The sequence below is a fragment of the Sorex araneus genome, chromosome 2 (assembly GCF_027595985.1).
Source record: "Sorex araneus isolate mSorAra2 chromosome 2, mSorAra2.pri, whole genome shotgun sequence".
NCBI lineage: Eukaryota > Metazoa > Chordata > Mammalia > Eulipotyphla > Soricidae > Sorex > Sorex araneus.
In genome coordinates this window covers 49,507,028-49,534,464 of record NC_073303.1, presented here as the reverse complement: position 1 = coordinate 49,534,464, position 27,437 = coordinate 49,507,028, and the positions used below count along the sequence as shown (strand labels likewise).

Below are 27,437 nucleotides of genomic sequence, written 5' to 3'. Positions count from 1 at the left end.
GGGAGAGGATCACACACTCGAGGACAGGCAAAGGCGAGTTTCTTTGAGCCTCCCTCCGGGCGCTGGAGAGCGGGGGTCCCAGGAAGGGCCGGACCTCGTCTCGGCGCCGCCCCCCCAGGTCCCGCCTCTCCCCCCACCGCCGCGGGCACTCGCGGCCCCAGCTCGGGGGCCAGCCCGAATCGGCCGGGGCGGGGCGGGGCAGGAGCGTTGGGCCCCGCCCACGGGCAGCCGCAGCCAATGCGAGCGCGAGCAGCTGCGGGGGCGGGGCCCGACTCGGGCCGCTCGGGCCTTAAGGCCGCGCCGGGCATCTGTGGGCTGCGGGGACCCGTGAGCGAGTGTGATCTGCGCCTGCGCCGCGGGGCTGCGGGCTAACGTGAGTCTGGGGTCTCGTCTCCGGGGTCTCGTCTCCGGTCACCCCGGCAGCGCGACAATCCTGCGGGCGCTGGGGAGAACGGGCTCGCCTGTGCTGCTCTGCGGACCGCGGCGGAGGAGGGTTTGGGGCGCGGGCAGCGGGAGGACGCCCCGGAGTGCGGCTCGAGACCCCAGGGCGCCGGCCGCGCCGGAGCCCCGAGCCCAGTGGGCCGCCGGCTCAGGCTCAGCCGTGGACCCGGCCGCTCGGCCCCGCGAGCCGCCTGGGCCCGGCCCCTGGGCGTCCTGGCCGGTGCAGCAGCTGGGTGCGGGGCCGCGCTGGGCCGGGCCCGGGACGCTGCCCAGCGCGCACGTGACCCCCCCCCCCCCGGACCCGAGCAGACAGGCCCGCGGGTAGTGGGCGCAGCCGTGGACTCGGACAGGCGGGGGGCCCTGGGGAGTGGGGTTTCTGGGTGCTTCTAACGCGCATCCGCGGGTCCGAATTGCTCCGACGGTCCGACTCGGGCAACCCCGGAGACGTGTCTGGGCCGCGATTTTGCAACAGAGCGTCTCGTGCCTCAAGGCCAGTTGTCAGCTGTTTTCCCCCGCTGCCGGCCTTGTTTACCGGCACTGGCCTGTTTTCCTTCCCCCACGGCCCCCGCCTGCGCCTCCGCCCGCGCCAGCGACTCGTGCTGCTGCGTGAACTCGGCGGCCCAGTGGGCTTCCTGACGGATGCGTCCTTTACCCCCTCCCCAGGTTTCCGAGCATGAGTCCCTCCCTCCTTCTGGCTGCCCTTTGCGTGGCAGTAGCCTCAGCCACCCCGAAGCTGGACCAGAGCCTCGATGCGCAGTGGCACCAGTGGAAGGCCACACACAGGCGGCTGTACGCCACGGTGGGTGGCGCCGGGCCCCCTCGGAGCGGCCCTGCGGGGGGTGCGGGTCGGTACAGCCCTGGGGGACAGGCAGCCCGAGTGCCCCTGCCCAGCCCTGCCCCGGGAGCCGGACAGGCGCGCGCACGCGTGCGGCCACCCGTGGTTCTCTTCCTTGTCGCCGACTGGTCGCCCCGACTGCGGGCTGGCGGAGTGGACAGAGATGAGGGCCCGCGTGTTTGTCCCTAGAATGAAGAAGGATGGAGGAGAGCGGTGTGGGAGAAGAACATGAAGGCCATCCAGCTCCACAACCATGAGTACAGCCGAGGGCAGCACAGCTTCAATATGTCCATGAACGCCTTCGGGGACATGGTGAGCTGCAGGGGCCGCATCCCCAATGCCTTCGCCAGGTTTCTTTCTTGCTCTAAAACATATTTCACTTCCTTTTCTTTAAAGACCAATGAGGAATTCAGACAGGTGATGAATGGATTCCAAAGGCACAAGCACAACAAGTCTACGAAAACGTTCCGTGCGCCTATCTTGCATCGCCCCCCCAAGTCCGTGGACTGGCGCGAGAAAGGCTACGTGACTCCTGTGAAGAACCAGGTACTACAGTTTCCAGGCTCAGACGTCCTGTCGGAAAGTACAACTCCAAAAGGAGTTGGCTTCTTGCTGGGGTAGAAAGCAGGGACGTATGTCTTGCTATTGTATTTTATAGTCGTGTCTGTACTTACTGCAGTGCCAGAGATGGAGCAAGTGCTTTTCACCTGCCAGTCCCTGGTCCCCCGTTTTGGACGTAGCCCCTGTCTTCCCATTTTCCTGCCCACCCCCAACACTTTTGAGTTTGCTTCTGGCCTTTACAGTTTTAAAAATGGCTTGTCATTTTCCTCAAGGAAGACATTAGTTTCTTGTTTAATCCTGCTTCTGGAGCACGTCCTGTGTTCAGGAACTGCTCTGGGAAGTACACCATTCCCTGCTGGGTCAAACGCCTGGCTCTGCGGGCGTGCCATTGCAGTTTGCCTTGTAAACTGACAGCCTTTGTATTTTTAGGGTCAGTGTGGTTCTTGCTGGGCCTTCAGTGCAACGGGTTCCCTCGAAGGACAGATGTTCCGGAAGACTGGCAAGCTTGTTTCATTGAGTGAACAGAACCTGGTGGACTGTTCTCGTGCTCAGGGCAATCTTGGCTGCAATGGCGGCCTCATGGACAATGCTTTCCAGTATGTGAAGGACAACGGAGGCCTGGACTCCGAGGAGTCCTATCCATACCTCGGGACGGTAAGTGGAACTTATCTTATTCCAGCTGCTTTTTGAAAGGGGAACACTTTCAGAGATAACAGCAGTCATATTTTACACACAAACAGAACTGACTTGAATTGCCAGCTTTTACCCAGTTCTCTGAGTAGCTGGTCAACATAAGCTGTTATTTTATGGAATGTGGAATATATACATGCCACTCCGCACATAAGGCAAATTTCTCAGTAAGGGGAGAAATTTCTTAACGGATAGACAGAACTTAGGGGGTTCCATTTGAAGTTACTTGCTAATACTTCGATGGGTAACTTAAAAAAATTAAATTTTAGATCATTAAGTTGCACACTCCTGAGTCTCATTCTGGAATCATGTTCGATTCAGTATGTGGATGGTAATAAATCTCTTTCTGGTACTTCTCAAAGGACACAGGTTCATGCAATTACAAGCCTGAGTTTTCTGTTGCCAATGACACTGGCTTCGTGGATGTCCCGAGCAAGGAGAAGGAGCTCATGCTCGCAGTGGCGACTGTAGGGCCCATCTCTGTCGCCATTGATGCCGGCCATTCGTCCTTCCAGTTCTACCACTCAGGTAGGAGTTTGTCTGGCTGCTTCCAGGAATTCCTGGGGACACCGTTGGGGACACCACCCTGGTTCCCTGGGCATATCTGCTTCCTAGGACCTAGAAGGCCTCATGCAGAGTCAGCACAGGTGTTTGCCTTTCATGAATATTGAAATATGGTGGGTTTTAAATTTAATTCTAACTTACATAACTGTACTCCTGTACTGCACCTTTTCTCCAAAAATGTTTTGCTGTAGTGACTGTAGTGTTAGAGAACCTGATGCTCAAGTCATTTATTTATTTTTTTTTAATGTATATGCTGGGTTTTTTTAAGAATTCAATGCTACGGGGCTGGAGCGATAGCACAGTGGATAGGGCGTTTGCCTTGCACACAGCTGACCCAGGTTAAATTCCCAGCATCCCATATGGTCCCCTGAGCACTGCCAGGGGTAATTCCTGAGTGTAGAGCCAGGAGTGACCCCTGTGCATTGCCGGGTGTGACCCAAAAAGCAAAAAAAAGTAAATAAATAAAAGAATTTAATGCTAGGCCAATGATTATTGACTAGTAGATGAACACTTTAGCTTGATACCAATAGATCTTATTTAATCTTTTTTAATTAAAAAAAAACAAATTCTGTTTTGTTTGGGGGCCACACCCCGTGGTACTCAGAGCTTACTCCTGGCACTGCGCCCAGAGACCACTCCTGGCAGAGCTCAGGGAACCATATGGGGTGTCAGGGATTGGAACCTGGGTCTGCCATATGCCAGGTAAGCTTCCAGCCTGATTTACTGTCTCTCTAGCCCAAAACAAAAAATTGAGGAGGTATGTGGGTGTTGGATCACACCCAGCGATGTTCAGGAGTTACTCCTGGCTCTATTCAGTAATCACTCCTGGTGGTACTCGAGGGACCAAATGGGAAGCTAGAGACCAAACCTGGGTCAGATGTGTGCAAGGCTATTGCCCTACCCACCATACTAGCCCTCAGACAAAAAAAAATATTTTTAATTGAATCACTGAGATATAAAGTTACAAAGTAGTACATGATTGACTCTCAGTCACTCAATGTTCCAGCACCTGTGCCTTCACCAATGTACATTTTCTACCACCAATGTCCCAGTTTCTGTCCTGCCCTCTCCCCATTTAAATGAGCATTATGACTTTAAACTCTCCCTCATTCTCCCACTGCGCCCCTCCCCCATTCTTTCTGATTATTTATATTTAAGTCAGTGGTTTCTTTTTGCTTATTCATCAATTTTATTTACTTATTATACACATAAGTGAAATCATCAAGTACTTCTTTTTCTTTCTATTTTGTATTTTCTATTCCCTCATTCTTGACATTTTCTACCAATGGCAAAATTTTGCCTTTTTAACTTTTTTATTGAATCGCTTGAGAATTTTGCCTTTTTTTATTAGCAAAAGGGGGAAAATTAATAGAAAATACCTTGGATTTAGTTGCTTTTCATTGATTTCTGATGAGTTGTTTCACTTTTCCTCTTTTTTCTCTGACATATGTAAAGCAAGTGCACTCCCATTGAGCTGACCTGACTTCCCCTCTTTTACTCAGTTGTTCTTAAATCTTCTGTGAAGTTTATCACATTTCTCTGAATCATGAGGGATGCCTCATTGTTGCTGTGGTGCTGGTGGGCCTGGGGAAGGGGTCACATATAGCCAGCCCCAGGGAGAGTGGCGGGTGGGGGTTGTCTGAATGGCAGCTGGTGCCAGGGCACCATTCAACATGGGGCTGAACCAACCCCGTAGATGGCAGGGATATTCTTTACCACTTGAGTCATATTTCTGGGCCCAAGAGTATTCTTTACCTCTTGAAACCAAGATGCTTCTTTGAATTGGTTTGAGTGTGTTTTTGTCACTTATCTCCTTGAAGCTTCTCACTCCAATGCTGCGTTTATTCCCTCAGGTATCTATCATGACCCAGAGTGCAGCAGTAAAGACCTGGATCACGGCGTGCTGGTTGTCGGCTATGGCTATGAAGGAACAGATGCAAACTCAAATAAATATTGGCTTGTCAAGAACAGGTATAGAGCTCTGTATACTATATTTGAAAATAAGTATTAACTTTCCAGCTTAGAAAAATCTTTCTCCCACTTAGAGTGTGTAGAGATACTGACTTTTTTTTTATGAAGTAAAATAATTTTAAGTAAATTTACATAGAGAGATTGAGGAGAGAGAAAGAGATACATATTCAAGAGAGAGGGGCTGGAGCAATGGCACAGCAGGTAGGGCGTTTATCTTTCACGCAACGGCCGACCCAGATTTGATTCCCAGCATCCAGTAGTAATTCCTGAGTGCAGAGCCAGGAGTAACCCAGTAACCCTTGTGCATCACAGGACGTGACCCAAAAAGGAAAAAAAAAAAACCATGTTCAAGAGAAAACAAGGACTTTCCCAGAGTGGAAAAAGTCAGTAAGAAATACATCTGGGGGCCTTTTTTTACATGTTATCAGCATAAAAAAGGACTCAGACTGGTGTGGGGGGCGGGGGGGGGGTGAGCTCTGGCACCTGCATGGCCAAGGGGCTATCCCTCCTTGATATGCATATTGTCTGCACTCCAAGTGGGCACTTCTGACGCCTCCGCAGTCTCCTATCTGGGGCTGGGAACACTCTAATGGGAAGATCTTAAGTGAAAAATGATGAACCTCTTAGAAAGACATGCATCAGACCCTGGGTTTTCCATCAAGACTTTTGCACTTGTAGATTTCAGGGTGATTGCTTTTTCCTGTCCCCATTATTTCAAAATGGTACAGGCAAGTCTGAACAATTATGCAGGAGTCTGGCCTCTCTGCTTTCTTCCTGTGAACACTCAGTACCCTGCTGTTGTTACTCTATTTTCATCTCTCCCCAGTCTTCAGCATTTTTTTGTTTGTTTTTGTTTTTGTTTTGGGGTCATGTCCGGTGATGCACAGGGGTTACTCCTGGCTCAGGGGACCATATGGGATGCTGGGAATTGAACCCGGGTCAGCCACGTGCAAGGCAAAGGCCCTTCCCGCTGTGCTATCACTCCAACCCCAGTCTTGAGCATTTTTGCAATCAGTTTTCACAGTCTTTGGTTGAGATATAGTATATGTTGACTTGTAGCAGACAGATCACTACATCGAAACCCCAGTCCTACAGTTTCCTGTCAAAAAAAGTTGAGGACGCAGGGGAATAAATATAAATGTATGTAATTGCACATAGAATCATGTCTAATACATGTTAGTCAACTTGAACTCAACTGTATTATAAATGAAATTGTGTATTTGATTCTTTGTTAAAAATGAAAAACTTGCTCTTTCAGCTGGGGGCCAGAATGGGGCTGGAATGGTTATGTGAAAATGGCCAAAGATCAAGACAACCACTGTGGAATCGCGACAGCAGCCAGCTATCCTGAGGTGTGAGGTGGTGGCCAGCCACCACAGAAGACAGGACAGCATGTCTGAGGGGAATTGATTTTAAAACTGACCAAACTCTTAAATGTATAAGATAAAATACTTGAATCATTGAAGATCCAAGTTGTGATTTGAATTCTGTGACATTTTTCTAAGGGTAAAATGTTACCACTATAATTAGATATAAATAGCTAATGTTGAGGACTCATTACTTACTCTAAGACTTTTGAATTATCCTTTTTTAAAAGAATGTATAAGCTTTATCTTTTAAAATAAATTTTAATTCAATATGTAGAGATGTACTTTCTTTCTGACTTTAATACATCAGTTTTCTTGGATAGTTGGGAAACACAGATGGGGAATATGGCTCGGCCACAGAGTATGCATAAGAAAGGAGGATTTCTAGGTCTTCATGTTACAAATGCGCAACTTTGTGTCCAGTGCCTATTGGATGTGTAGAGCTAGTGTGTCTTGAATCTCACAGAATTTGACAGTCTATTGGGCAGAAATAAAAAACAGTCCACTTTTTAGAGAAGTAAATAGACTTTAAGACTAGAAAACTGTGATGCAAGGTGGTAGGTAGCCTTGTAAACGACTATGGCGTGCAGGCCTTGGAACCAGGTCCTCCAGCACATGCTTAAGCTGTTTGCAAGTGGGTTGCTCTGGTCTTTGTCGTTGTTCTGCCAGTTCTCTGACATCATATGACTTGTCTCTTCCAGGAAGTCTCATTTGTAATAGAAAACAATATACCCACATTTAGCAGGCTAAAATAAATGTCTATATTTAGAAATCTCAGATCCCAGAGTCAGGGATGTAGATAGCACAGCAGTAGAGTATTTGCCTGAACACGTGGGGCTCTGGCATAAATCCCCCGGCTCTGCAGACAAAATAGAAAAAACCTGAAACTTATGATGTCAGTCAAATAGGCTAAAGAATAAACTGCTAAAATATTTGATCTAGCTAGCATCCATTGTGAAGAGAATGAGAGATGAAAGCCAAATGGGATCATGCTTCATAAAACCTGTAAAGGGATCTTGAAAGCTTCCGTCTGCCACAATGAAACCAGGTAGCTGCAGCAGCAGCAGCATACTGGCAAGTGCTCTTCATACAGTCCCGGGTCCGCTCCAGACCCTGGAGAAACATGTAGGTGCAGAACTAGAAGTTGAGTTTCAATCATAAAGTTTCAAGTCTGTCAAAGTATAGTTTGACCTAAGACATCAAAATATAATCACTTAAAGTTTGCGTAACTGGGGCTGGAGTGATAGCATAGCGGGTGGGGCATTTGCCTTGCACGCGGCCGACCCGGGTTCAAATCCCAGCATCCCATATGGTCCCCAGAGCACCGCCAGCAGTAATTCCTGAGTGCAGAGCCAGGAGTAACCCCTGTGCATCACCAGGTGTGACCCAAAAACCGGAAAGAAAAAAAAAGTTTGTGTAACTTTCACAAACCTTCAGCTTCAAACTTATGAAAAGTTACAAACCTCATTTATTATCTAAAAGTAGTTTTCAAAAAAATAAAAGAGAAAACAAATTTGATCAATATAAAACTAATGTGAAGCATAAGTATAACCATCCCCACTTCCTGTAAGCCAGATGTTATTTCTTGTTTTTAGATTGCAGAAATAGTTTTGGGGGGGATTTTGGTTTTTTTTTTTATAAAAAAAGAAAATAGAAATAACTCATTGTGACAAAGAGCCTTTCTTGTGTGGTGTGTAGCTCTATCTAACCACTGGGCAGTTTCCTGGCATCTGCAGAATTTGGAAAGCATCCACCTGATTCACTGAGGCCACCTTTGGAGGAACAGTTACATGGGAAACGTGCAGTTTTGCCTATTCACAGCAATCAACATGCATCTCCAGAAATGTCATTAACCTTCTAGTCATGTTCCTTCAAGACCTTGGTCAACCTGTCTCCCAAGGCTGCTGTACCTGCCTGCTTCACATGCAGAAACATCGTAAACCAGAGTCAAGTTTCCCTTAGCTGCCGGATTAGGGGAGGGAAGGCAGGAACGGGAAGCAGGGCCCCTCCACCTGAAGTGCTGCTGTGCAGTGCACATTCACCCGGCAATAATGGACAGTGTAAGCCAGGTGGCCTGTGTTTGGGCACTGGTTTCTACATTGTGATCAACCCACAGGGGGCTGCAGAGCCCCCAAATAGCACTTTTGTCTGCCACTGACACTGTTATTTTGGGGCCATTCGTTCCTGTGCTTGCTTGTCCTGGGACTGCACAAGGAGCATGCAACACCAGCAGCTGCCTGCAAGACACACGTGCTCAGCCCTTTGTACTCTCTCCAGCCCTGCCACTGACACTTATTTTATTTTTTGCTTTTTTGGGTCACACCCAGAGATGCACAAGGGTTACTCCTGGCTCTGCACTCAGGAATTACTCCTGGCAATGCTTGGGGACCATATGGGATGCCAGGGATTGAACCTGGTCAGCGTGTGCAAGGCAAACACCCTACCTGTACTATTACTCTGGCCCCAAGGATGTTATTCAGTAAGTTCAAATGTTACTTAGAATAGCATTGCAAAATGATGAATTCAATTTCTCCCAAAATTCAAATAGACATTGTGACACTTTGATTTTAAAAGGGATCAAATGCAATGACATCTGCATCATCGCACTGTTGCACTGTTGTCCCATTGTTCATCAATTAGGCTTGAGCAGGCACCAGTAATGCCTCAATTGTGAGACTTGTTGTTGTTACTGTTTTTGGCATATTGAATATGCCACAGGTAGCTTGCCAGGCTCTGCCATGTGGGCGGGATACTCTTGGTAGCTTGCCAGGCTCTCCGAAAGGGACAGGGATGGAGGAATCGAACCCGGGTCAGCTGAGTACAAGGCAAACACCTTACCTGCTGTGTTATTGCTCCAGTCATAGAGGATGCAAATATTTTTCTTTCATTCAACATGTCCCACAATACTGAGCATCCTAGAAACTATACTGAGTTGGAAAACTCATAAGTTTTTTTGTGGTTTTGAATAAGATTTTTCTGCCTTCTGACATGCAAATACCTTCTGAAAAAGTCTAGAGTAGTTGTTGATTCTTTTTTTCCCGTTTTTATTGATTCACCATGAGGTACAGTAACAAAGCTTTCATGTTTGAACTTCAATCATACAATCATCAAACACCCATCGCTTCACCAGTGCATGTTTTCCACCACCAAACCCCCCAGTATTCCCCAGTATTCCCCACCTCCCCATTCCACACCTCCTCCTGCCTATGTGGCAGACAATTTGCACAATACTCTCTCTCTACTTTGGTTACATTCATTATTCTGACACCAATCCCACCGTGCTTGTTATGGATAAAATATAATGTTATGCAGCCGCAAGAATTCTAAAATTTTAATAATTAGGATCTGGAGAGATCTCTGTAGCAAGTTGCTCAGTTCTGAGATTCATGTGTGTGTCTCTGGATCATGGCTATGTGGGAGCTTAAGTAGAAGGTGGCTGTGTGTGGGCGTCATCTCAGAGTCCCACTGGGCAAGGGGCGGGAGGGGACGGGGGACAAGAGCCAACTCCCCAGTCCCGTGAGGCCTGGCATTTCCTGCCAATGCCACAACATACCTGGAGCTTTCACTGAGTTCTAGAAGATGTAGGCCGCCGGGAGTCCTAGGGGGCAGGCGAAGGGATGGCACCTACTCCCGTCTGGAGTGACTCGGCGAAAGTGGCCTATTGCAAAGTCCAGAGCCATCTCCGCAGTATGTTGCTCAGGTCCGAGATTTGTGTGTGTGTCCAGTTGTTGATTCTTAACTCACTTGGTTCAGTTAGCATTCTGTCGATGATAATGGACCCGTGTACCTACCATCTTGTGGAAAGAAAAGACAATCATAACACATGAAGACTAAATACACAGTGCTGGAAAGTTGATCTGTCGCTGAGAGTTACTGTTATGGAGGAGTGGGAAAGCACTTGCCAGATCAATACCTATAGCATAGGAGCTAGGGGATGTGTGATTCGATCAAACTAGAACTTCTAGAGCAGCAACTACAGTTGGAGTCACTAAGTGACTAGTTCTAAGATAATTGATATTTCCCTAGAATTATCTTTCATTCACAGACCAAAAAGGTGAACTGAATGGTGGTGTAAGAATCACTGCCCCTGGGCTGATAGAACAGCAGGTAGGGCATTTGCCTTGTACACAGCTGGCCCAGATCAATCCCCAGCATCCATATGTCCCCTTGGTACCACCAAGAGTAATTCCTGAGTTCAAAGCCAGGAGTAACCCACTGAGCATAGTCAGGCAGGACCCAAAAGGCAAGAGAGAGAGAGAGAGAGAGAGAGAGAGAGAGAGAGAGAGAGAGAGAGAGAGAGAGAGAGAGAGATGCCAGGAACTTGTCTCTAAAAACCCCTCCAAGGAATTCAGCATTGCTTTTGACAATTTGGGTTACAATTCCGTTAGGTAGAGGCAGTTCTAATGACTTCTATTTAACCTTTCTATGATAGTTCTCCCACAATCAAGGAATCAATATGGGAATATTGTTGGTGGCTGAATATTTCTATCCTGATTATCATTTCTGTAATTATGGAGATAATTATACTGGCCTCACTATGTGATATACCTGAGCAAAAGCACCTCACCTGACCTTCATAGGTCCCAATTGACCTGGGTATGACAGTGATATCTTGGACTTCTTGGAATTAGTGTCAGTTCAGAACCAATGCCACCTCCTGATTATCTCCTTCTTGACTTCCTTGCTCTGTGCACAGTCACATGGTAAAGGACTATCATTTCCTTTGAAGAAGGCTGGGTGAAAAATTAGTATGCATTTTTAGCAGTGTTGTGGGGACTCCATTTGCCTTTCACTTAAAACTTTTAGATCTTGGGGGCCGGCCGGGTTTTCGGCCCAGGTGCCCATGCCTCTGCAGAGCCGGTGGATGTGGAACGAGCGGTAACCAGAGACAGCTTTAGGAATTGGGGTTCCAGCAAGTGCTTGCACCCATGTATGGAGACTGTGAACTAAGCTTTTGCCCCACGCCGGCTAACGGAGGAAATAACCTTCCTTCTTGGTCTCTCTCCCCTCCGGGAGAAGGCGTGGTGTCCGACATTCCGTGGGTCCGTTGAGAAGGTATGAACTTTTGGCTCGGAAAAAAAAAAAAAAAATGTGTGCTTTGAACTTGAAACAGCCGCGGGATACAGGGCCAGCCCCAGCCGGGGCCGGTGCTCAGCTCCGGCCAGCCAGGTTTTCGGCCCGGGTGCCCATGCCTCTGCAGAGCCGGTGGATGTGGAACGAGCGGGAACCAGAGACAGCTTTAGGAATTGGGGTTCCAGCAAGTGCTTGCACCCATGTATGGAGACTGTGAACTAACTTTGGCTACATGCTGTTCCAGGAAGGGAAATGATTCATTTTCAAACTTAAATCTTCGCGGACTTAATTACTATAATACAGAAATTGTAAACCGCGCGGCCACTACCCCGGCCGCGCAACATTTTATCTCTTCATTCTCATCAGTGGAAAACTTATTATCAAATATTTCCCTGTTAATAGAGCTGTATTCTTAGGGGATAAATTCCAACAAACATAGTGAGTCTGTTTTGAAACTCTAACAACAATAGTGAGTTATGTGTTGAAATCTGAAATGTAATCAAGGTAAAGAGAAAAGGAAGTGAAATTATCACTCACGTACGGGGTGGGTTGGGGGGTGAGGGGTGGGATGTATACTGTTTTTTTTGTTTGTTTGTTTGTTTTGTTTTTGCTTTTGTTTTTGTTTTTATTGGTGGTGGAATATGGGCACTGGTGAAGGGATGGATGTTTGAGCATTGTGTAACTGAGATATAAGCCTGAGAACTTTGTAACTTTCCACTTGGTGATTCAATAAAATAAATTAAAAAAAAAAAACTTTTAGATCTTGGGCTGGAGCAATGGCACAGGGGGTAGAGCATTTGCTTTGCACTCGGTCGACCCAGGTTCGATTCCCAGCATCCCATAGGGTCCCCCAAGCACCACCAGGAGTAATTCCTGAGTGCATGATCCAGAGTAACCTCTGACCATCGCCGGGTGTAACCCAAAAGGCAAAAAAAAAAAAAAAAAAAAAAAAAAAAAAAAACCTTTAGATCTATAAACCGTCTCAGGTCTGGGAATTGACAGAGGTTGTGACTGTTTTGTTTCATTTAAGTTAAACATATTCATTTGACCTAGAGTTCTTCCACGTACACTGAATTATTAGAAGATTGCCTGTCTTCTTGGTACACCATAATCACATTGCTAAAAGTCAGACTATTTTAATTGATTAAAATTGATAGCTCTCTTTGGCAATTAACTACCACCACTTGGTGCCTGCAACATAGGATCCAGTACCTCGATGCATTGATGAATCCAGGTTCAGGGCAAGAAGTTCTTATTTGCAGAGAAGAACTCCGAAGGGATGCTGAGGCTTCATTCACAAATGAGTGTCTCAAAGTCATGGTTGGAAGACTCTTGCCCTAAGTGTTGGGGATTAAGAACTAAGAAGAATTTTCTTAGTTGAAAAATTGAGAACTAAGAAATTGAGGACTAGGGACTGGAGCGATAGCACAGCGGGTAGGAAGTTAGCCTTGCACGTGGCCGACCCGGGTTCGATTCCCAGCATCCCATATGGTGCCCTGAGCACCACCAGGAGTGATTCCTGAGTGCAAAGCCAGGAGTAACCACTGAGCATCGCCGGGTGTGACCCAAAAAAAAGAAAAAGAGAAAATAATTGAGGACTAACTATTCTTAGTTGAGAACTAAGGATAATTTTCTGCAGAGTGGGAAGAAAACAGAACCCTGAGACCCTGAAAACGCACTGATGGAAAAGCATTGAAGCAAGTCCTGGGACTGCTTATCTCTGTTTTCCCCAAGAAGTAATCCCTTTAGACAAGCTCACAACAAGCTTGTCCCAACACACTATGGCGTCCCATATGTTCCCCTTACCTTGCCAGAAGTGATTTCTGAGTCCAGAGCTAGGAGTAATCCCTGAGCACTACTAGGTGTGGCCCAAATACCAAAATAAACAAACACAGAAGCAAAGACTTGTGTGCGGGCTCCTAGGAGTCCAGCTGTGTCTAGCTAAGTGATCCGTGAGACCATTACAGGCTACTTAGGCCCAGCAGGGTGGACATTCTTCTGTGGAGGTGAAGGGCTGCCATGGGCATTCTCACACGGAGGTGAAGGGCTGTTTCCTAGCAAGCTTGTGAAGCCATAAGAGAAGACAGAAAAGTTTAGGCAATGCATTTCACCAGCACCACCAAGGTATGCCCATATATCCCTATTCCAAATTTTCTTCCCAGTCAGTGTCCTCACTTTAACAGCTGCTCAAATCCAGCAAGATTGGAAGTTCAATTTGCTTTGCAGGGTGAGACTTTGGGCCTGGTTTCCAAAAATCTTAGCTTTGTGGCTACAGGTGACAAGAATTCTTTCCAGGCCAGAACGTTCATGTCATTTATATGGCTCTTTAGGAAATTTGAGGCCCTGAGCGTATCCTTTTTCCATTTTGTTCATCACAATTGCAAAGCGAACCACATATTTTGGACCTATAATTTAACAAAAACACCCCATGTTTCTAATGCATGGTCACCTAGAACTTTGTGCCTCATTAGTATTTGAGTATCCAGTTGTGATATTTTGCATCTCATGCCACCTCATGCCATGGATTGTCAGTGGTCTTGTTATAAATGGACAGTTACTAGTGTCCTTAATTAGACTAGAGAGCAACTCTAGAACCCCAGATAGAAGACTCTTCTATGGAGGCCACACCCAGTGGTGCTTTCTGGATCCGGAGCTGCTCTCAGCCATGCCTGGCAGTCTGGACCTGATAGTACCATGCGTGGACATGAAGCTGTGAGGCTGATGCCTGGTGGTTCTCCGGCTACCAGAACCCGACCAGGTGATGTTCAGGGGGCTAAGCATCAACTAAGGATTTTCTATATACTAGGCATGAGACCACCATTTCTTTCTTTTTTTTTTTTTTTTTACTTTTTGGGTCACACCTGGTGATGCACAGAGGTTACTCCTGGCTCTGCACTCAGGAATTACCCCTGGCAGTGCTCAGGGGACCATATGGGATGCTGGGAATCGAACCTGGGTTGACCGCGTGCAAGGCAAACGCCCTACCCACTGTGCTATTGCTCCAGCGCCCCCCCCCCACTTCTTTCTTGCCCTCCACTTTCTCCTTTCTTGCCTGTATCCCCACCTTACAATCTCAAGCAGACACAGACACACACACACACACACACACACACACACACACACTCTCTTAATTTTTTCTTTTTTTGTTTGTTTGTTTGTTTGTTTGGGGGGCACACACAGCAGTGCTAGGTGGGAGGGAAGTCATTCCCAGTTGTGTTGAGGGGTCCATATATATCAAGGATTAAACATGGACTCCCACATGCAAAGAATAAGTTTCAGTCCTTAAACCATCTCCTTGGCCTTGAAAATGTATATTAATACTATAAATTCTGGAGAGGTTAGAAGTATCCATATTTGAGAAGATGATTTTTCTTAAATACTTTTGTGGTTCTCTACTCTGTAATTTTTTTTTTTTTGCTTTTTGGGTCACACCTGGCAATGCACAGGGGTTAATCCTGGCTCTGCACTCAGGAATCACCCCTGGCGGTGCTCAGGGGACCATATGGGATGCTGGGAATCGAACCCGGGTCAGCCGCATGCAAGGCAAACGCCCTACCCGCTGTGCTATCGCTCCAGCCCCTCTACCCTGTAATTTTTAATAGGAAGTCTTTTCAGGACTTCAAGATTTACGATTAGAATCAACTAGTCACCGAACATTTCATGATCTACAGTTTAATTCTCCAACCTAAAATTACTTCTCAAATAAAAATTAAAACAATAACACCTAGCATTCATAGAGGTTAGCAGAGTGCTTTGTGTTTTATCATTTTAGTTGACACCAAACAGTCTTCAACAAAATTCACATTTCAGGGCTTAGATTCACCCTTTCTTATAGCTCTGAGTTGAAATTTTCCACAGCTGTTATAATAAGGATGTTCAAATTTTTCCCTACTTGCTTCACTGTGTATTTCAGTTTTTTCTGCCCATCACTCAAAAAAGAAATAGTTTAGTAATATTTCTCTTACAGATCACTTAAACCATCTTTAAAACCAGGCTTGAAAGTAGAGTTGGGTGTTTTAAAATATTCAAATGTCTGTGAATGGAAAATTATGAACACCTAAGTGGTTTTCCTTGACCAATCAAGCATCTTGCATGAAAACTTACACTTGAGACATTTGGCACAAGCCACATGATTTTTAAAAAAGATATTCCAAAACAGTGCTCTGAGGGAATAAGATAAACCATTTATTCAGAGTCAAGTTTCCTGCCTTAGTGATCTGCACAGGGCAGTATTTAGGAGAGGAGGCAGTGCTCTCTATGTTGACTCTAAATATTGAGTTTATAGAGCAAATTTTGTTTTTGTTTTTGTTTTTGGGCCACACCCAGAAGTATGCCGGGGACACTCCCAGCATGATACTCAAGAGATCATGTGGTGTGAGTGATAGAACGTTGGTACCCTGCAGCCAATCATGCACTCCAGCCCTTTAAATTATCTCCCTAGTGTGACCCCGGGAGTCCTCCACAGCTGCACGAGCATGAATCCAGACCCAGCTAAACCAACTTCAACATGGGCAGCTCCTTGCAGATTGTCTCCAGCCAGAGAACTAAGCCGAGACCCCATGCCCGCCCAGGAGGGGAAAGGCATTTCTCTCTCTCGCCTGTCCCTTCCCGGGGATGAAGGGCGTGGAGACACCATATTATGACGACAACAGATGGGGTTTACAAGCTTGCAATGATCGAATATCCGGAAGAAATCTCCCTGGACTTAGTTGTTAAAGTACAGAAATACGAAACCTCGCGGCCGCTACTGCAGCCGCGCGACCTCATTTCTCTTCAACAACAGGTCTGACTCTAGTGGGGTGCTCCTAATAATAATGGTGAGGTTTGTGTTGAAATATTGAATGTAACCAAAGTAAATAGAAAGTAAAGTGAAATTTATCAGTTACAAGGCGGGGGGTGGGGGGGAGGTGGGGGGGCGGAATGGGAGGTGTACTGTGTTTTGTTTTTTTTTTTGTCTTCGGTGGTGGGATATGGGCACTGGTGAAGGAATGGTTGTTTCACCATTGTATGACTAAGACTTAAGCCTGAAAGCATTGCAATTTTCCACATGGTGATTCAATAAAATAAAATTAAAAAATAAATAAATAAAAAATAAAAAAAACTATCTTTCTAGCCCTTATGGAAAGATTTCATTTTCAAGCTTTAGTTATTGTATTTTTTAGTTAAATTTATTTCTTTCATCCTTTTATTTTTATATCTTTTTCTTGCATATAAATGATATACTCATATACATCATTTATAAAATATATATTTCTGTACATAAATTTTTAAATATAAAGTTTCTTTTATATTTTTATTTATTAGGTTAGTTTGTTTTTCATGCTTGTTTCCAAAATATTTTAATTGTTTATTGACATATTTTTACAATGTCTGTTTTAAGACCCTTGACAGGTCATTCTAGTATTTGATTTATCATGGCATCTTGGTGTCTGTTCATTGTCTCTTCTCATTTCTGTCCTGATTTTTCTGGATATTGACCCAGTAAGTGTGGTACTATTATACCGTAGCTATTTTCTGTCAATGTTGTATTATATTTAATTATATTTGTGTCTAGTGCAAGGCAGGTGGGTGTGTTTGCTCACTCCTGGTTAATTCCTCTGACCATCCTGAGGAAACAGGACACTGACTCACCCTGCTTTGCTGCAGCTGGGTGGGGTGAAAGTTCATTCGTCCTGTCAGCTTCCTGACAAAAGTGGGGCAGTGACTCCTGCCTTGCTGCCTCTCTGCCGGGGACTGTCAGACTAGTACACAGCTTGCCACTGCTGACTCCACAGTGAGGAAAGGGCTGTCTGGCACTGCTTTGTTACCGCCAAGTAGGAAAATGTCAGCTCCTCCTGAGCACCCGGCTGTCGTCCCCTCCAGCTTCCACTCATCTGCTGACGCTGGCTGGGAGTTGAGCCCTGTCAGGGCGAAAGGAATGAAGGCCAGACGGGACCTGACCTGCCTAAAGGCTTGTGCAGGGTGCCACCCACTGACCCTATGCCTGACCATGAGGGTCCCTCAGATCAGTGCCTGCTCTGGGCAGAGGTGGGATCTGTCTCTCGCCCCCTCTTTCTTCCTTTTTGTGCCTGGGGGGCTTTGCTTTCTGAGAGGCCCTGCCTTTACTGTCCTCTCTCATTTTAAACCTTCTCTTTACGCATCTCAGTTAACTGCTTCATTTTGATTTCTTTGCCAGTGATTCCTTATCAGTGTGGGACTCTGTCCTAGAAGGGAACTCAGCCGGTAAAGTAAATTCAGTGGCGCTAACTATTTTGCTCCCTTCAGTTCATCCTAAAACAGGGCCTGAGACTGAAGATGACAAGCTCCCCCTCTTCTGCCATTCTGAAACAGTGCTTTCCTGACTTGCTCCTGCAAAGATGCCTCTGTCTGCTACATGGTTTCCTCCCACACCTTATATTTTGGGAGTGGTGAGGTAACCTGCCACTATTCTGTTGGTTTGGTTTGGAAGCCACACCCAGGGATGCTCAGGGCTTACTTCTGGCTCTGAGTTCAGGGGTCACTCCTGGTGGGGCCTGAGGGCCACATGGGGATCAAACCTGGGTTGGCTACTTCAATGCAAGTGTCCTGCGCACTGTACTATCTCTCCATCCCAACTTTCCATCTTTTAAAATTTTTTAATTGATTCTGTGCTAGTGGTTCTTTTTTAGAATTTAGAGTAATGAAACAAATTTGCTGCTACTACAGTTATTGTCCCCAAATCATCAACTTCTTTCAGCTTCTCACCCACCACAACCCACAAGGCCCTCCAAGGACCATGAGTAGTAATTCTGAATGCAGAGCCAGTAGTAACGCTTGAGCATCACTGGGTGTGTCCCCAAAACAAAAAACAAGAACTTTTCTAAATGTTTCTAAAGGTAAATTCTCTTTTATGATTATGAGGAAGGCAGATTAGCAAAAAAAAAAAGTCACTTCATTTTATCATAATTAGAATTGTTCTGTTTGGGGGCCAGAGAGATAGTACAATGGGTAAAGTGCATGTGTTTGACCAGGGTTTGATCTCTAAGACTCCATTTGCCTCCCAAACCCACCAGTAGTGTTCCCTGAGCATGAAGCCAGGTGTAAGCCCTGAACACAGCTGGGGGTGGCCCCCAAAGAAACAAAAAAATAGTAGCTAGATTTTTTTTTCTTTTTGGGTCACACCCGTCAATGCACAGAGGTTACTATTGGCTCATGCACTCAGGAATTACTCCTGGCAGTGCTCAGGGAACTATATGGGATGCTGGGAATTGAACCCAGGTCAGCCATGTGCAAGGCAAACTCCCTACCCGCTGTGCTATCACTCCAGCCCCAGTAGCTAAATCTTAAGAAAATAAAAAGTAAAGTATGTGATGAAGTGCTTTATATCTGGAGAATATCAATAATATCAACATCAATTTATGTTCTAAATAATATTAATGTCAGTATCTACATTAAGTTATTGCACTGTAGCTTTGTAAGATAATATTATTGAGGAAACTCACGAGATAGCTCTCTATATTTCTTACAATCTATGACTATCTCCAAATTAAAAGCTTAATTAAAAACAATCAAACTTGGGGTCAAAGCAATAGTACAGCAGGTAGGGCATTTGCCTTGCACAGGGTCAACCTGGCTTTGTTCCCAGCCAGGCTTTGGACCCCCAAGCCTTGCCAGGAATGATCCCCAATGGCAGAGCCAGAGAAAACCCTGAACATCACTGGGTGTGTTTCCCACCAAAGGAATTAATTTTAAAAACAACAAACTAAAGATAGAGAAATGATATTTTAAAAATAACTATCTGACAATGAAACTATCAGAATATAATTTTTTTAATTTTAAAAATAAAAAATAACACAAAATCCTAATAAACATAGTACTGTAGTACTGTCATCCCGTTGTTCATTGATTGCTCAAGAGGGCACCAGTAATGTCTCCATTGTGAGACTTGTTGTTACTGTTTTTGGCATATCAAATCCACCATGGGGAGCTTGCCAGGCTCTGTCATGAGGGCAGGATACTCTCGGTAGCTTGCCGACTCTCCAATAACACCAATAGTAACAGAATAAAAGTAAAAGTGGATGAAAATCCATTTTCTCTAGCAAAAGAATAAATGGGACAATAACTCATAAACATTTCATCATTTCTGACAATTTTGGGGGGAACGAACAGTAATGACACTTAGAAAACATGTGGTGCCAGGTATTGAAACTGGTTCTCCCTCATGTGAAGGTTACACTAACCTTTGAGTGTTGCTTCTCCTTTTTGTTTTGGTGTTCCATTGAGGTAAGCTTTGGTACTTTGTATCATTCTAAGTGAAATGAGTCAGCAAGAGAAGGACAGAAATAGAAGGACTGCACTCATTTGTGGAGTATAAAATAACATAACATGAAGCTGACAACCAAGGACAGTAGATACAAGGGCCAGGAGGATTGCCCCATAACTGGAAGACTGCTTCATGAATGGAGGGGAGAAGGCAAATGGAATAGAGAAGGGATCACTAAGAAAAAGATGGCTGGAGGGAAGAATCAGTCGGGATGGGAGATGTGTGCCAGAAGTAGATAAAGGACCAAACATGATAACCTCTCAGTATCTGTATTGCAAACCATCACTTGTATCACTTGTATTACTTGTCTTCCCGTTGATCTTCGATTTTCTCGAGCGGGCGCCAGTAACGTCTCTATCTGTCCCTGTCGCATGTTAGTGTATCCCAATGATATCTGCTCATTCCAGGGACAGGAAGTGCCTCAAACCATTGATTCAGGGTTTTGACCAAGAAGTCTGACCATCTCATTGGGGGGCGGCCATGAGGTCTTTTGACGTCCCATGGAATCCAGTCGGTAACAGGTCTAACTTAAAAAAATTGCAAACCATAATACCCAAAAGAAGAGAGAGAACATGGGGGATATTGTCTGCCATGGAGTCAGGGGGAGGGTGGGAAAGAGGGGATATACCAGGGATATTGGTGGTGGGGAATGTGCACTGGTGGAGGGATGGGTGTTTGATCATTGTGTGATTGTAACCCAAACATGAAAGCTTGTAACTGTATCTCATGATGACTCAATAAAAACAAACAAAAAAAAACTTTGGTACTTTGTTCTTTAGTTAAATATATATATATATGTATATATATATATGTGTGTGTGTGTGTATATACAAACACACGCATATATACATGGCTTGTTAATATCAACATTATCATTAGCTCTTTCTCTTGACTGTCGTGGGAACTGAAACCATGGAGGGTGCGCAGAGCCCTGTTATCCTACTTCTCCTGCGATGTCAGAGAAGCAACTTTTCTCCATCGTGGTAACTAAGAATGGAGTCAGACACTTATTCGAGAGAGGTACCATGAAGGTAGCACTCCATTGTAGTCATGGGCATTATGGGAAAGAATTGGATGTCTGTAGGATAACATGGCCTCAGGTTTATTGGGTTACTCCCGTTACAGTGCTCCCATTCCTCTTTGTTTATTTGTAGCTTCTTTCTTAGTGTTCTGTTGACTTGTAAATATTGTTTTTCTCTTTTCCTTGAGTCCTTTGCATAGTTTATTCAGAGCCATGTCCTTTTGTATGGACACAGGAAGACTTAGCAAATGCTATGCTTTTGTAACCTGGGAGTCATTTGACTCTACATGATATTTTCCTCCTGGGCATCTGTTCTCTCAACCTAAGCCTCAGCTGCCCTTAGCACCCTCAAAAGCAGGGTCCCAACGAGGGACGGGACAGACCCAGGGCAAGCGGTGAGTTGTGTGCTACCCTGGCATCGAGATGGGCCTGGCCAAAGTGCCTAATGCTTAACTATAAGTTAAGAGCTTGAACAGGGACAAAAGCTGTCATGATCCAAACAGTGATAACTAGATTTGGACCCTGCTAGGGTGAGGAATGATTAATCTGGCCTGAGTGCTGTAGTCTGAGTCTGTGGCAAGATGTTCCCAGGAGAGCTGCCTTACCAGCCTCAATATATCTCTTGCTATGTCCATGCAAAAATAGCTAGTATTAAGATGTTAATGAGTGTTTGGACTAAGGAAAGGAGAAAAACACCTTAAGAGTCAGGAAGGGCTTTGGAATGGCCCTCAAAAAGGGCTTTCTTATGTTGATTTTGCTACCTGGCTGTGTGTCGGGGCAAGGGGGAGAGAGAAATGGAGGAGAGAGACAAGAGAAACCAGAGAGGCTGCAGTAGATCCAGAGAGAGGACGGAGCTGGGAGTGCGGGAGATGAGAAAGATGGAAGATTGAATAAAGGGTAACTAATCAGCAACCAGCTTGGTCCTCGTTCTTCCTTCGCCTGTCCTTGGCCAACGGCCGTCCCGATCCAGCCCATACACAGCGGTTCCAGAGCACCGAACGCGGGCAGTGAGACAGCCGCCTGGAGAGCCTGCGAGTGCACACGCCCGTCGGTGTGCCTTAGTGTTTTACAGATGTCCATCCCTTCACTAAATAAACCAGCCCTCTCCACTGCCCAGCTGCACAGATCACGGCAAGAATCATTCCTTCCATCAGTGCAAAGACTGCCAGCACTGTTACCACTCTGCAAGAAAACAAAAGGGAATGGGGGGTGCACCCTCTAATTAGATACTGGGGAGTGCCATACAGAGATTACTGACTCAGAGAAAGGGATTTTTTTAATTTGTGCATGAAGTCCTGGGAAGAAATCTGAGCATTTTATGACCAAACTCACAAGAAATACTATCATAAAAATGTTTGAGCACTGAATATTGGCATGGAATTTTAATCAAATTTCAGATATCTCTGTACTTCACTCGGATTATAGCATTGAGCAATAATCTAATCTAGTAACAGATTAAATTAGTGCTGCAGTGTACTTGAAAACTAAATTTATTTATTTATTTATTTATTATTTATTTATTGCTTTTTGGGTCACACCTGGCAATGCACAGGGGTCATTCCTGGCTCATGCACTCAGGAATTACCCCTGGCGGTGCTCAGAGGACCATATGGGATGCTGGGATTTGAACCCGGGTCGGCCGTGTGCAAGGCAAATGCCCTACCCGCTCCAGCCCCCTAAATTTATTTTTTAATCATAGAACACAGAATCAGACCAGGATTGATTATCCACTATAATGGAAGATTTAAGTGCAAACTAGAATCTTAATTCAAATTTATACATCATGTTGATAAAATTCTCAACTCATGTGAGGAAAGCAAATAATAGAACAATAACATTGACATAAAATAGATGTAACTATCTGATAAAGATTTAAACATAACTATTATAAATGCTACTAAAAGAATTGCAAACTATCTAAAAACAAATGAAAAAATAAAAAAATCTCAGCAAAGGGTGTCCATGCTGTGGGTAGGCATGAATAATGTGTGTGACTGACACAGGTTTGATCCCTGGCACCACATATGGTCCCTGAACCCACTAGGAGTGATTCCTGAGTGCAAAGCCAGGAGTAAATTCTGAGCACCACTGGGTGTAGCAAAAAAAAAAAAAAAAAGATAAATAAATAATTTTAAAAAGAAATTTTTAGGAATGAAATAGAACCTGATTATGTACTAACTTAAGTAAAAATTCACAATGTACAAACTGATTGGCATAATGAGAGACGAACTGGTAAGCTCCAGGAAGTTATCAAGCTAAATGACGAAGAGAAAACAACCTTTAGTATATATTTGAAATAAAATCAAAGGTCTGGCATTTACTTTATCAGATGAGTGCCTCCCATCAGCACTCACTCCCACCAGCAGTGAATAAGGGTTTCTTTTTCACCACATCCCTAACAATGCTGGTCATTTCCAGTCTTTCTGCTGGGTGCATTTCTCACAGGTGTGAGATGACATCTCATTGTCAGAGATCTCATGATACGTGAAGTAAACCAGAAGAAAAAGGGCCAATGTCAAGTGATCGTACTTGTCTGTGGCACATAGAATAACATGACAAGGGAACACAGACACAGGATATCAAGATTGGGCAAAACATTGGCCTTAGGTTAGAAAAGTGAAGAGTCCAGAGAAGGCGAGAAACAGAGAGTAAGAGGATGCAGGTGGGGGACAGCAAGGGCCAGGGCCATTCGGAGGTGAGCGACAGGTAGAGATCTAGACCCAGACTTGTCAGTACTGAAGCATGGGGCCCAAACTACAACAGTAAATCTCAAAAAGTGCCTCTTTTTTTTTTTTTTCTGCTTTTTGGGTCACACCTGGCTATGCACAGGGGTTACTCCTTTTTTTTTTTTTCTTCATCACAGGGGTTACTCCTGGCTCTGCACTCAGGATTACCCCTGGCGGTGCTCAGGGGATCATATGGGATGTTGGGAATTGAACTTGGGTCGGCCGCAGTGCAAGGCAAACACCCTACCCACTGTGCTATCACTCCAGCCCCAAAAAGTGCCTCTTAAGAAGGTTTAGGGGTAGGAAGGAGGGAAACTGGAGTGTTCGGGAAGTTGATAGAGGGTAGTGTAAGTTGTAAGTCACAGTGTCCAACTGAAAAAAAAGATTTGAAAAAAAATAATAATTGGGTTTTTTCCCATAAGTCACTTCAGGTGACTTATGTGAAGTCCAAAGAGAGGGGACAGCCTTGAGAGAGAAGCCCACCACTTCTTTACCGATCTCAGCCACCCAGAGAAGGGCCTGAAGGGTGAAGACAGAAACAATGATGTTTGCTGTAGGCTCTTCCATGGCGTAGACCTGATACCATCTCCCCAGCTCCAGGAGGGAGTAGTCAAATTACACCCAAGTCCCACTTGATCTCCACCTGGCAAGAATCCCAGAGGATTTCTCTGCAAGTCATGGGCTCAGACTGGCACAAGGAATTGTTCTTTGTGGGAGGAAACAGAGAACCAGAGCCCACTTTTATTTCCTCTCTGATGCGTTGCCTACCCTCAGAAAAGAATTTGGGGAAGGACGGGAATAGTGAAGATAAGTTTATTTGGCAAGTATGAGGGAAGAAAAAGAGAATGTCATGCCAGTGAGAGAGGGTGGGCCTCTCCAGAGTAGAAAGGGCCAAGTGCACACCCCCTGTAGAGACGCAGGTGAACCCCCAAGATGGAAAATGCTGGCCATAGAGTAAGAGAAAGGAATAATAACACATCTCCGGCAGAGGCAGACAACCTCGGCTTGGAGGACATGCTTCTGCCGCTGTATGTCTTTGTAAAGAGTCTTTTCATCATTTTCCCAAATATCCCCACTCCCAAATCTGTGCTAAGGCAAAGAGGCAAGCTTGGAGCTGTTGATGGTCTCCCTTGACATTCTCAACCTGACCTTTGTTCACGCACTGCACCCAGTCCCAGGGAGCCCAGGGAGGCCCACGCTATCTTCTGGCCTGGAGTTCAGCCCCTCAGAGGTCTTCCTGGATCCTCCAAAGGGTTCTGCAAAAGGCCTTCACAAATCTATGCTGGTTTGTGTGCCAGGCAGTATCTTTTCCCAGTCTACATTACCAAGGGTCCCTGTCTCTTTACCTGCAGCAACACCTCAGATAAAATGTACTGAAATATGTCACCTCAGTAGTCGGTGATGTAATTAATTGTAGTTAACCTGCCCCAAACTCTCCACACATATTTGTCTTCACTGGAAAAATCTACCAAATAGTTTAAAATAAAAGCATTTTATATTTTGTCGAGTGCAAAGAAGCAGAGATATCTGTCAACTGTACCAAGTTTAGTTAGGCAAGATGAATGCACTCTGGAAATCCAATGTTCAGTGACGAGGAGGGTTGTAATTCTGTACTGATGCTGGTGTGGATAGCCACGTGACTTTTATGCGAAGTGTGGAGAGAGCTGGTAGCCTCAGGAAGATCTACTGTTTTCTCTCTGTCCACCTCTGCCACCCCCAAATGCCTGGGAGACTTTAGGACTGGAGAGAGACTGGGATGGGCCCCGCATGGGGCAGGCCTCACGTCTCCCCAGCCCCACGAGGCAGCTGCTAAGCTGCCTCTCCTTTCGTCCTGCACACAGAGATGAACCTGCCACCCAATTTCCTGGGGAGCCATGGACTCAGGCTGGAGCTAAATTGCCCTTTGCAGGAGAGGAAAGTTGGTGTCAGGCTTTCAGGTTGTTGCAGGTTGGTTGTTAGCATGGAAGTGGATCTTTTTTCCTGTGCTGGTAGGTTCTTGATAATTGTATAAAATATTTGCACACAAAACTCAGAAGGTTAAAAGTTAGAGTTTATTGTACAATTTAAGTGGATGGGCCCAGGTCGCCTCCTTTACCCGTGAACAATGTCACCTGTCCCACCCCCAACGTGTCCTTGTCCAACGACAACCTCCCTGTCTCGCCCCACACAGTCTGCTCGTCTCCGGAGAGTGACGGCCAGGACCCACCATGGCTCCCACTCTATCCCATGGACACTTTCGGCAGTCTCCAGCCGCAGCCACATGTGGATGGGCAAGGTCCCTGTGTTCTGTACCTGTACCCAGGAGCTCCTGTCATCCTCTCCCGGCTCTCCTACTCTCTGGCCACAGCCATATGTGCATGCATGAGAAGCCAGTGCTTAGTATCTGCCCTGCCTGGGCGTCTGGGCCTACCTATATTCTTCCCGTCTGGCCCCGCTTCTGCTTCGTTGTTCAAGTTAGCTTTATAAACACTTCTCCCAATCTGCGCCTCCACCCACAAGTCCTTAGCTAGTGATTGCCAAGAGGAAGTTTCAGGCAGCTGATGGTCTTTTGATATCCCCACCTGGCCTTGTAGTCCAGCTCCAGCCTCTCCACCCAGGGGGTCCAGCCCTGCACCTTTCAGGAAGCCTGTGGCACTTAGCCTGGAATTCTGCAACTCAATAGCTTTCTGGGCTCCTGAGAGGGTCCTTTCATGTAAGACAAAGGCCTCCAAACCTTAGGGCTTATTTGGGTTTTAGGTCTCTGGTTTTCCCCCAAATACCAGGGCCCCTTCACTTCAAGGTCCTGGTATTTGGGAACAGACTTTCTTCTTAGCAAGGCCAGACCCAGGCCCTTTCTTGGTGACAAGAGGAGGGGACAGGAAAGAAGGGGCATGGGCAATGAGACACAACAGAACTCCTGCGGAACACTCCCTCCAACCTGGCAGTAAGGTTGGGGGGCGTCTTCAGACTCTAACCAGAGAGGAGGGGACACTGCAAGTCTTGCAGAGCCAGGCAGGTCTGCTTGGCACCTGGGGCTTTCCTGAGCAGGCAGTCACTTCCTGAAAGCCCCAGAGCATCTAGGAGGCAGCTGAGGTTTGCTCGGCCTGACCAGGTGAGGGTCTGGGCATGGTGCACCCAGGCACGTTCAGACACCTGCAGCCTACACCAGCATTTCCTGAGAAAGCTGCTGAGTTCTACTGGAACATCACGGCTATGTTCCAATAGACTGTACTAATTCTGTGAGTGCATGTGTGTGAGCTGCGTGTGTGCAGTAGGTGGGACATACTCGGTGCTCAGGGGTTACTCCTGGGTTCATGTTGGAAGAGGGGAAGGTGATGCTGATACTGGAAGGCTCACACCAGAGAATCTGAGGAACAGAACCTAGATCCGTTGCGTGCAAAGCACGTAATGCTCTGACCCTTTTAAGTGCTCTCTCGTCCTTGCGCTGACTGAGATCTTTCTCCTCCTCCTGTGTGAGAGCTTGCTGTGTCAGTCCTACTTAACTGGTGGCAGGAACGATAGAACAGCAGGTACAGCGCTTGCATTGCTTGAGACCCTGCCCTGACAGAGTCCCTGAGCCTGCCAGCGGTGATACCTGAGTGCAGAGCAAGGGGTAACCCCTGAGCTGGGTGTGGCCCCAAAACAAAAGACCCAAACAAGCAAAACCCAACTTTTAGCTACTGATCAATAGTTCAGAGACTCCAACTCTAACTCAGCACTGCCCTCCTCCACCATCACGCAGCCCTCCCCTAGCAATGCATTTACAGGTCAACAGGGAGGGAGACTGAATGGAGGGCTTGAATCGTAAAGGGTTTCTGTCATCTCTCCAGATTCCCTTAGGATTAGGTGACTGGCCAAATCCTCTGGACACTCCTGAACTGGGACATTACAAAACCTTATTTTGAGAATTTAAAAAAAAAAAAAAAAG

General features: G+C 46.0%; 2 protein-coding genes across 3 annotated transcripts in view; one reads left to right on the top strand and one right to left on the bottom strand.

The window, feature by feature from the left end:
- Positions 1–246: 246 nt before the first annotated feature.
- Positions 247–6,707, top strand: LOC101553843 (procathepsin L-like). Of its 2 annotated transcripts, XM_055128346.1 has the most exons (8): positions 247–373; positions 1,105–1,240; positions 1,466–1,588; positions 1,673–1,822; positions 2,267–2,491; positions 2,890–3,055; positions 4,945–5,062; positions 6,321–6,707. In XM_055128346.1, exons 2-8 carry the CDS (start codon positions 1,115–1,117, stop codon positions 6,418–6,420), a joined length of 1,008 nt encoding a protein of 335 aa, XP_054984321.1. In that variant the 5' UTR covers positions 247–373; positions 1,105–1,114; the 3' UTR covers positions 6,421–6,707. The 2 variants fall into 2 exon arrangements, with proteins under 2 accessions (XP_054984321.1, XP_054984322.1); XM_055128347.1 differs by lacking the exon at positions 1,105–1,240 and having other exon boundaries at positions 267–373.
- A 709-nt stretch (positions 6,708–7,416) lies between these two features.
- Positions 7,417–27,437, bottom strand: part of LOC101553579 (fructose-1,6-bisphosphatase isozyme 2) — an 83,550-nt gene continuing 63,529 nt past the window's right edge. The window contains 1 exon segment of the mRNA XM_055124410.1: positions 7,417–7,566. Within this exon segment, the coding sequence (XP_054980385.1) occupies positions 7,417–7,566 (150 nt within the window).

Coding starts and splice junctions, on each gene's coding strand:
- LOC101553843 (XM_055128346.1), top strand. CDS start 1,115: ATGAGTCCCTCCCTCCTTCTGGCTGCCCTTTGCGTGGCAGTAGCCTCA. Junction 1,589..1,672: donor TGAACGCCTTCGGGGACATG/GTGAGCTGCAGG, acceptor TTTTCTTTAAAG/ACCAATGAGGAATTCAGACA. Junction 2,492..2,889: donor CCTATCCATACCTCGGGACG/GTAAGTGGAACT, acceptor TACTTCTCAAAG/GACACAGGTTCATGCAATTA.